We start from the raw sequence: 10,083 nt of genomic DNA on the forward strand, positions 1-10,083 counted from the left end.
AAAAGATTTTTGAGATTAAAAATCTGTTGCTATTCCACACTGGGATAAAACCAAACCCCCTTTAAAAGATCTTAGAAACAGAAAGAGAGCAAGACCCACCTACAAAAAACCCTCATCAGTCGTATGTGTAGGACACTTTTGCAACATGAAAGCCCAACAGAAAATTTTAACACCTAAGAAGAAAGTTTGGTAGAGAATTCATGCGGTCCAAACCATTCCATTCAACCTCCATATCCTTGGGCAGTGCTCTAGGGAGGAGACCAACACACTGAAGGAGGGACATGAATCTTGTTGATCTCACGTGGATGCTGTCTCTGCTGAGCTGGGATGGGGCTTAGCTCTTGGCTTTTTGTGCTCTCCATCTCACTTTAGCAAAAGACTCATGACTGCTTCTACCTGATTACTTGGTCCTCAGAGAAGCAATCCGTTGTTTATACCGACTTTTCTGTTTTTACAGCTAAATGCTGCAGAGCTGAATGACCTTTTATAAACTTTTTGCCTCCAGATGGGAAACCTCCTTTTATAAAAAGCTTACAAGGAAGTGACTTTTTATTTACTGAATCATTTGCCCCACGTGTCTCATAAATAAGAAACTTTTCTCTAGGTTTTTTTGTCAACACTTCCAGTTTAAACACATAGCCTGACCATATAGGAGTGCCCTGCTCTATTTCTAAGGGAGACTGAGAACTGATTCACTAGATGTGACATAGCAGAAACATCAGAAGTTGAATCTACTCCATCTAAAATCATTGTCTCATTCCATAAAAGGAACAAGAAAAGCTTTGCCATATCTTCATTACAGCTGTAGAAGTTCGTACTTGACATAGTTTCTCCCCAGGGTACAACTGTGGTAAGGGAAAGAATTATGCTGACTGAAATAACTTCAATGTATATAGATTAAAAACATATGGTCTTTTTAGCAGTGGGTATGAGTTGGTGAGGCTGGGCACCTCCTGAGATTTGTGAGGAGATGTGGCAGATCAGATTGATCCTTTTCCTGGCACTAGTAGAAAGATGTGAGAAAAGCACCAGGTGTCTCCTTTCCTTTGGTCTTTTTTGAGACCAAGCAGCCAGAAATAAAAAGTAGTGCAGCAATGATTTCAGAACCTTTTGCAAATAATATGCACTTTGAAGCTTTTTGAACACTGGAACATAGCAAAGGAATGCCTGATTGAGAAATATTTTGAGCCACATGAGCCAGATTCAGTTTCTATGAGCGTGCAGAGAGCACAGGCTAGCTAAATTCCAGCCTAGTCCAGCTAGCAGCCATGTGTAAGCGTGACATACCCAGTCCATTACCTCCTCTCATTTCCCTGAAGGCTGGCAAAAGTTACAAGAGTAATGTTGTTAGGATCTGAAGCCTTTTTAGTCAGATGTTCAGAATTAAATGTGTTCAGTGAAATGAATGCCTGGGCTTGCCAATGTATCTCAACTCTAGCGCAGAAGACTTGCACTGATGAGTCAGATGGCCAGTCTGAACCATCAACATAGTTGAATGCAGACAGGACCAATGCAGAACAAGCCTCGAGACTGACAAATCCAGCAAATGTGAGCAACTGGTGGGTGGCACTGCTTGTACATCATGTGGCCACCAGTGAGGCTCAGGCTAGCCTGCGGCTGATGAAGGCTTTAGGAAACAAATTGCAGGCTGGCAGTGACCACAGATCTGGGCGTCCCTGTCTGGATGTGACTGCTGCCAACAGCATCCAGATATGCCATCACCTTTTTATTAAATACAATGGATTTTAAATTTAGGAAGAAATCTTCAAAAGAACAGGCCAGAGCCATGCTCTTCCAGTCCTTGAAAGCACAGCCGTCTGCCTCTGGGGTGGGCGAGTTCTGTTGCGAGCCCGAGATCACAGGTGACAGACAAACAGCATCACAGATGACACTGACAACATGCAGACAGGATATAATGCTTTTTTTCTTTTTTTTTTTTTTTTCCTTTCCCTTCCACATTTATTATTAGCCCCAGAGTTGTGATAGTCCTTTTCTCTTGCAGCTCTTGCTGTAACAATTCACACCTGTGAAGTCCCAAATCAGATTACCAAATCTATTTGATTTGGTACTAGATTTGAAAACCAACCAGAAGCACCAGGTGGTCCATTTCTTAAGTGAGACGTGACATTAAGAGTGTTCAACAGTCCTGTCCCATTTTTTTGAACTGTCTGCCTGATCACATTAAAATGAAAGTCACAGTGCTCACAGTGCTGGTTACAATTACAAAATCTTACAAAATCTTGGACCTGTTTTAAGACAGCACCCTGTTGCATGCACTGTGTTTTGGGATCTAGTCTCTCCAGCATGAAAAGACGAGTTTGATTATCCATTGGTGTCACGTACCTACCACACATTTACTCAGCTGAATTTCTAAAGGGAAAGATAGACGGGTTTTATAGATAGGCTTTTAAAACTGTTTGATAATTATCATTGGATTTGATACACTCGGGTGTTGAAGAAAATATTACCCCATATAAATGGTATAATTTATAAATCCATAAATGTGTGGGTTTTAAAAATAATTATTCCAATACCTATGCTTAACATATGGGTCTGATACTAGAGACTGCCAGGATTAGAAACTGTTTCCATTACCTGAACAGTAACTGGGCAAAATCTGATCTGAGTAGTCATTAAAAAATTTAGTGAGATTTTTATCTATTTTCAAATACCACTCTAAACTTTATTGTGTTTCATCTAGCTTACTTGTTAAAGGAACATAAAAGGGGGCATTAGGAATGTAGATTTAGTGTAGCACAACTGTTAAGATGAAGTGTAATGGCTGGGAAGCCTTAGCTCTCAGGTTCTCCTGCTGTACTAATGTCACCCAAGTCCTATTACTGGGACGTGGGTATTCTTCATAGGCTGGATGGGCAGAAGGAATGGATGGGCAGAGGGAATGGTTCCTTTTGCCCAGCAGAAGCAGCTCTCCTGATCCATTGTACACATGGGTGTAATTTTATGCATACCTGCAACAGTGTGGATCAACATCTTGCAACGGTCTTTGTTCCCCGTGTAAGGGCACAACCACCCAGGTTAGGTATGTCCCCCATGCTGGTAGGTGTAGCAGTCTCACCCTGAGACCAGGGCCATGGGCCAGACTGCCTGAGTTAGACCTGTTAAACATTTTCATAAGGCATGATATGCCATCCTGGTTAAAAATGCCTGTTTCCAGAATAAACTGAAATTTCTTACAGTTTATTATTTGTAACACTGTGCTTTCTGATGAAGTGTAGTAAAAAGATCTATTTTCCAGGCGGTGGGAAGTCTGATAGGCTGGTAGAGAAGTAACTGACTGTATTTGTTCGTGTATTTGTTTGTTTACTTAAACTGCTGGTTTTCAATCTGCTGATCACCAGGGGCTATTGCCTTTTGAGGAAACAAAAACACAAGAAAAACAAAATTGTTTATGAAAAGCTCTTTTGTGGGCCAGTGGTCTAAATTTTTTCGGTATAAAGGAAGCCTTGTCCTGCTTACAAATAGTTCTCAGGACTGTATCTCTGTCTGAGATTTTAGCACTCTATGCAAGCGTAAGTTTAAGCCAAGGAAGTCTCACGTGTTGCACAGCTGAGGTTTACTTTGTTCACTTGGCTAGCGCTCAAGAACAGCAAATGATTTCTGGATAAAAAAATACAGCAAGACACTGGCTCTAGGAAGTATCTTTTCCTATATATTGCCCAGAATTATTTGGGGGGGCATTTTAGAGATATGGTTGGGGAGGAGGCTGAATAACAGACATTGTTACAATAGGGAGCAGAATGATTTGTCATTTGGCTTGACTTTCTTTCTTTCTTTCAACAGGGTGCCTTTCCCTGGCCAAAGACTCCTCTAGTTCACTGACATTAGGAAGTCATAAAAAATGGTGGTTGAGATTGAGTGAGTCACATAAACATATAGCTATATGTAGCCATATATCACCAATAGAAAAGAATGTGTTTCCCCTAAACTTCAGTCACCTCTCAATGATAAACCGGTAACAACCATGTCTTATTTGGGGTTTCTTTCCATAGCTCTTTCCCCTTGGTCATCAGGGATTTGCAAGTGTTCTCGGGATTTCCTTGGAATTTAGGCTAACAGAGCAGCGCAGGACAAATCATAAGTATGATTTATTAGCTGTTAGAGACAAGTGCTTGGAACTACAAGGAGGTCTTTCCATTTTGTTATTTTGCCTGCAAAGATTTTTCTTAAAAGAGGTAATAGTCTGTTCTCCTCTACTAATAATCAGTACCGTTTTATGCGTAAGCCACCGTTCCAGGTTTTACCAATAAATAGAGGAAATGGCACACTTTTAAAAGGAGATTAAAATGTGGTGATTGGGTTGCATATTTTTGTTTTCTGGCTTACTGCTGTGTTCTTTCATGCTCAAAATAAACCTGTATATGCAGCTCATACCATAAACCAGAGTTGTTGGTTTGACCCTCAGCAAAGAGTTCCCTGTGCTATATTTGCAAGTGATAACATACTCATTCAGTTCTGCATGGGAAGCCAGATGCCCAAGCAAGCCTGGGTTCTTGCCTCAGCTTGGTTTTCAAAGAGGTGTGATTTTCTGTTATCACTTACCTGTCCAAAGGGTATAAAATCTCTGCATTCACATATACCGCTTAGGAACAGTAATTTTACAACTTTTTTCTCCTTGGAAGCCTTCCAAATCAATATTTTTGTTCTGTTTCAGGCAAAATGGGAACACATAAAAAAAATTATTTTGTTCATATCCTTTTGTAGCCTGCGGCCCTTTGAGCAATAGTCAGTAGGCAAAAATTAATATGTGACTGAAATAGAACGGTCTTTCTGTGGTTTCTAATGATGTTTGAGGGAAAATAAGGCCAGGAAATAGTATTTTCATAATTTGTGATAAATGATATGGTGGTGCGTATCAACTGAGGCAAGTCTGGAATATTTTGTTCTGATTGCATAAGAACTGCAGCTTGTGCTCTTGCCTCTATCTGCCTACCCTAAAACCTGTTTCCAACTGCTAGGCATCAAATTGAACATGTGTGAGACATAACTCTTGGGATTAATGTTAAATGAGTGAATCTTAGACCTTATCTATCATTTATTTGTCTCATGTGTGCACCCATGTATATCACAGGCATTTTTATTTAATTATTCAGGAATTGGCACATGACTTGCATTAGCTCCTTCCTCTGGGTATCTTGCTGACAGAACCGTGCAAAGGAGCAATATCTAATCCTCATACAGCTAAAACTGTTCGTGAAGAAGAAAGATCCTATTAAACTGGCCCTGTCATGTGAGCAGAAATTACACTTAATACTAAGTACCAGTTCTTAAGACAGAATATAGTTGTGTTCTTACCAGCAAATTGATTCAGACTGCCATAAAAGAGTTGTAAGGTTTCATCTTAATTTGCAAGTAAATCTCTATATATTCAGGCTGTGTCGTTTTGATGGATACAGAACTGTGCACTGCTACAAGGCCAGCACATGTATTTATTTATTCAGGAAAATATACGGCATGAAAACATTCATTATAAAAGACTTAGTGTGCTCTAACGGCCTGATCCAGCACCCCTGAAATCAATGAGAATCTTTCTTTCCATGTTGGTAGCGCAGGAGCATGCCAGCAGTGTGGAAAACGTTCCTCTGGCCTGAAGTGCCTAGCACAAATGTCAAAATCATTAGGAAAATAAAAGGCTGACAAACCAGCAACCCCATAGACATGTGACAAATCTGGAGGCAACTAAAAACACAGCTGTTTTCTAAAGTTCGTGTGTGAACCATATGCTCTTAGAAAAATGGGTTCTTCTGGCTACATGTCTATGCTTATTTGTTGTTTAAAAAAAAACAAGGAGTACTAACAGGAGACTTGGTAAAAATGTACCTTAAAAACAGCTGAAAAGGGTTGGTTAGTAATTGACTTGCCTTTAATATTCAGCTTGCAAAACAAATTTGATTTACTTGAATTTTCATAGATTTTACCAGATTTTGCTTTATTCTGCTTTAAAAAGCATCTTCTCAAAAACAGGTGGCAGAAATATTATTTTCTATTTTTTAATGAATGATCAGCCTGCAGTATAAACTGCTTGCTTGGTGTCACTACTTTAATAAGGAACTGCAAACCACATATTTTGGTTACAACTAGTTTCACACGAGTACTTCGGTCCTGAGAATTTTTCAGTGATAACCCATGAAGCGAATAAGCCAGTGGGATGTGAACCGTATACACCATATACAGAACAAAAATGTCCCTGTGTGCATGCGCAGCTGCGAGCCCCTAGCTTTATTGTACTTTCCAGGTACAGTCGGGATAGGATGTGTGACCAAACACTTCTGCCTTGGGACGTCCCCTCCCTCAGATGTTCACTGCAGGGAACCTGTCTCCTCGCCAAGGAGGCCTCCTGCTCCCGCTCAGCCATGGGCCTGCTGCCACAGCATCATCCCAACATGCCTGCCCAGCTTTTGGGAGCACGCCGTTTCCCAGGGCTCCCACCAACCTCTGCTGAAGCTGCCATCGGCGGTGGCTTCCCAGTCTCTTGGCAGAAGAGAAGTCTTCATAAGAAAGCCTGTAAGCAGAGGGGCACCTTGGAGAATGGAAGGTATTAGAGAGAATAAGTACCCCCTGCATTGCGGACTTTCTGACTTGAGCCATCCATCTTCATGGCCCAGCAAGCATCCAACAAAGACCAACAGCTGTTAGTGTCTGGGGCTGGCTTCCAGACAGGGACCCAGTGCTCACAGGTCCCCTGAGATCCATCTCCCCTGATGCTACAATTTGTTCTTCACCCCAAAGTCCAACACCCAGCAAAGAGACAGCCGTCCAAAATTGGTTTGTGCCACAAATAAATAAAACCACCTTCTCGTAAATCTGGATGTCAGTCCTCTCCACATTGAGGAGACATGCTTTCCCAGTCACAGGTGGGAGAGTGTCTAAACTCGGCTCCTTTGTCCACTTTGATACTGTTCTTTTACCTCTGGGCAAGACGAAGTCGGGAGAAGTGAGGATCACTGGTGAATTTTGCGCTTGTACGGGGCAATCAGTCGTTGTCGCTCTTTTCGAACAAGGAATCCTCTCGGTCTTTTGCTGGCAGAGGTCTGTGGTCAAACCCAAGCATCTTTCTGCGCTTTAACAGCTCTTGAGGTTTTGCATGTGGTAAGATTGTTGCAAAGTGATTTAATATGGTGCATTTCTTTAACCATGAGATACAGTCAAGCCTGGGAGAGCTGGATGATCTGAAAGTCTGGTCCTAGATGCTGTTAAGAGGCTTTATATTATCTTGTCCTTGCCCAGGCACATGCGAGAGGTGCTGGGAGCCAGCGGAGCGGCTGCTGGCCGGTCTCGGCCAGCCCAGAGCCTCTGCAAGAAAAATCTCAGCACCTCTGCTGTTGGAATAGGAAGAGATGCTCCTCCTAAGATTTTATTTCTTCTGAGACCTTCCCTCACAGTTACTAAACAGATTTTGGACTAAATCAGCCGCATCGGGAAAAGGAATGGGAACGAACGAGGAATAAATCCAAGCATAAACAGCCTCTCTTTTTTGCAGCAGCTTTGCGAAGGGTAGGGCAGAAGACAAGGGCACTTTTTTTCCAAAGAGGATCTCGGACTCATACTGGTAGCGGTGACCATCCCTGCCCCTTCCCGTGAGAGGAAGTTTTCCCTGCTCTCCTCTGCTCTGCCTTCTCAGGGTTTCTGCCCCTCTTCCGCACGAACGTTGCCTGAGCCTGCGGATCTCTCTTTTTACATGCAAAACGAAGAAGGGGTCGGGAGCTTGAGGCGGCCCCGCCGTACACCCACCGCCCCGCGGATGCCGGGGAGCTGGCGGAGCCGCTCTCTGCTCTGCCCGCGGGGAGCGGCAGTCCCCGTTAGCCCCCAGCTGCGCCAGCCGGCTGCCTCGGCCCGGCCCGGCACTGAGCAGCCAGCAGCGTTTCGGGCTGGCACCTTTCCCTGCATCCTTATCAATAAAGCTGGAAGTGGGTCGCAACAGGAAACATCAGCGGGGCTACGTCGCCGCGGCCCCGCGTGCAGGGACACCCGGGGTGCCCCGCCGGCCGCAGCTTCCAGCCGAGCCCCGACGGCCCCGGCAGACCCCCTCCGTGGGGGGCGGCGGGGCCTCACGCGGGGCCGCCCGGGGCACCCGCGGGCGCGGCGGCGGGGGCGGCCAGCGCCTCCCGCTCCCGCTTCTTCTGCTTCATGCGGCGGTTCTGGAACCAGACCTTCACCTGGGCGTCGCGGAGGCGCAGCGAGCGGGCCACCTCGAGGCGGCGGGCCCGCGACAGGTACCGGCTGAAATGGAACTCCTTCTCCAGCTCCGTGAGCTGCCGGGTGCTGAAGCTGGTGCGTGCGGGGCAGGCGGGAGGCTGCCCCCCGCACGGCGCCGGGCCGCCTGCAACGCCGAAAAAACACCGCGCTTCAGCGGGGCCGGGGGCAGGGAGGGGAAGGGAGCGGGGCCGGGGCCGGGGTCGGGGCCGGGGCCGGGGCCGGACGGGGGCAGAGGGGAGCCGGGATGGGAGCAGCCCCCGCCCGCGCCCTGCCGCCCCACTCACTTCTCCCGGGCGGGCTCCGCTTCGCTCGCATCCACTCGAAGGTGCGGGGCGCCGCCGGGGCCGCCGCCGGGGCCGGGGAGCCGGGCCCGGGGGCGGCCCCGGGGCAGGGCGAGAGGCGCCGCAGCCCCCCGCCGCCCGCGCTGGGGCAGGGGCGGCCGGGCTCCGGCGGCGGCGGCGGCGGCGGCGGCGGCGGCGGGCGGCCGCTCCCGGGGAAAATGGACGTGGCGTAGCCCGGCGGCCCGGCTCCGCGGGACGGCCGGTAGCCGGGGCCCGGCGCCGCGGGGGGGGCGGCCGCGTACCCCGCCGCCCCCGCGCAGGCAGGCGGCGGGGTGGCCGCGGCGCTGGCCCCGGTGCCCAGCGCCAGGAAGGCGCCGTCCCCGCGCCGGGGGTAGGGGGGCTGCGGGGCCCCGCGGCACAGCCCCGACGGGAAGGCGAGGGGAAAGTACCCCAGGTCCATGGCCCGCGGGGCAGCGCCGCTCCCCGCGCCCCGCCGGGGCAATATTGCCCCTAATATAGGGCCGGGAGCGGGGCGGCACGTCCCGCCCCGCGGCCAATGGGAGCCCGGCGCGGGGAGCCCGCACCGGGGGTCCCGGGCGCCGCCGGCTCCCCTTCCCACGCCCGGCCGCCCGGGACGGCCGGCGCGGGGCTGCGGGTGGGCAGTCCCCCCGAGCCCTCCCGGGCCGCCCCCCCCGGGGCAGGCCGCTCGCTCTGGACTCGCCGGAGCCGCCGCGCACCTCGGGGCCGCTTGCCGGGAGTTTGGAGGGTGGGCGAGCCGGCGCTTTCCTGCTACCCGAGCTCCCGTCGCAGGGCAGGTCTGCCCCCTCCCCTTGCCCTGCCGCCGGCCAGGCCCCCGGAGGCTCCCACGGGAGCCCACGCAGCCCGGGGGAGCAGGCGGGGGCGCGGCGGGCTGGGCAGGCACCCCCAGGCTCTCCGCCTGTCCCGGGGAGGGGGGTTGCTGCACCTCGCGGCGCTTAATGGTCTCCGTCCATCAGATAAGTGCTCTGCAGCCTCTCAAAAGTGAATCCCCGGGCTCACCCCGTTAATGGGCTTTCATTTTTCCCTTGGCGATTCGGCATTGTTTACTGAGCGTTTGCAGCTGGCAGAGAGCGCAGCAAGTTGCGCTGCCCAGCCAAACCCTCCAACTCTCTCTCTTGGTTTTCATTCCCCCGGAACGGCAGTGGACAGGAACAAGCGTGGAGGATGTGAAGCCTGGACTCCAAAAGTGATCGTCTTTCCCTAAATGTCTCCAAAAGTGAGGCTTCACCGTTCCGAGCTACCCATATGCTTGATTTGGATAACGATGGGTTTCATCCAACTCGTCGGCTGATAACCACGTGTGAAGGCAGTTCAGAACAGCAAAAGCACACGCTGGGCAGAGCACGCTTGGACTTTGGTGCCTTGGTACTGGACAGACAAGGAACACAAAGAAGGGCTATATCATGCTGCTTTGAATTAGACGTGTAGCCTTCTAAGTCTTAGGAGGTGGATGTGGACTCAGCTGGGAAATGCAAGGGTGGTACCTTATCAAAAATTATTTTATTTCTAAATAAAAGCATGCAATTGAAAGGCCTTCATCCATCATACA

General features: G+C 49.1%; 1 protein-coding gene across 1 annotated transcript; it reads right to left on the bottom strand.

Moving 5' to 3' along the window:
- Window positions 1-3,321: 3,321 nt before the first annotated feature.
- LOC126039729 (homeobox protein Hox-D1-like) lies at window positions 3,322-8,955 on the bottom strand. The gene is made up of 4 exons (XM_049803339.1): window positions 8,798-8,955; window positions 8,499-8,566; window positions 8,094-8,338; window positions 3,322-3,369 (listed from the first exon to the last, which is right to left on the bottom strand). The coding sequence occupies exons 1-4, from the start codon at window positions 8,953-8,955 to the stop codon at window positions 3,322-3,324; spliced, it is 519 nt and encodes a 172-aa protein (XP_049659296.1).
- Between the last annotated feature and the right edge of the window lie 1,128 nt (window positions 8,956-10,083).

The sequence above is a fragment of the Accipiter gentilis genome, chromosome 1 (genome assembly GCF_929443795.1).
Source record: "Accipiter gentilis chromosome 1, bAccGen1.1, whole genome shotgun sequence".
NCBI lineage: Eukaryota > Metazoa > Chordata > Aves > Accipitriformes > Accipitridae > Astur > Astur gentilis.

Coding starts and splice junctions, on each gene's coding strand:
- LOC126039729 (XM_049803339.1), bottom strand. CDS start 8,955: ATGGACCTGGGGTACTTTCCCCTCGCCTTCCCGTCGGGGCTGTGCCGC. Junction 8,567..8,797: donor GCCTGCGCGGGGGCGGCGGG/GTACGCGGCCGC, acceptor CTCCCCGGCCCC/GGCGGCGGCCCCGGCGGCGC. Junction 8,339..8,498: donor GCGGAGCCCGCCCGGGAGAA/GTGAGTGGGGCG, acceptor TCGGCGTTGCAG/GCGGCCCGGCGCCGTGCGGG.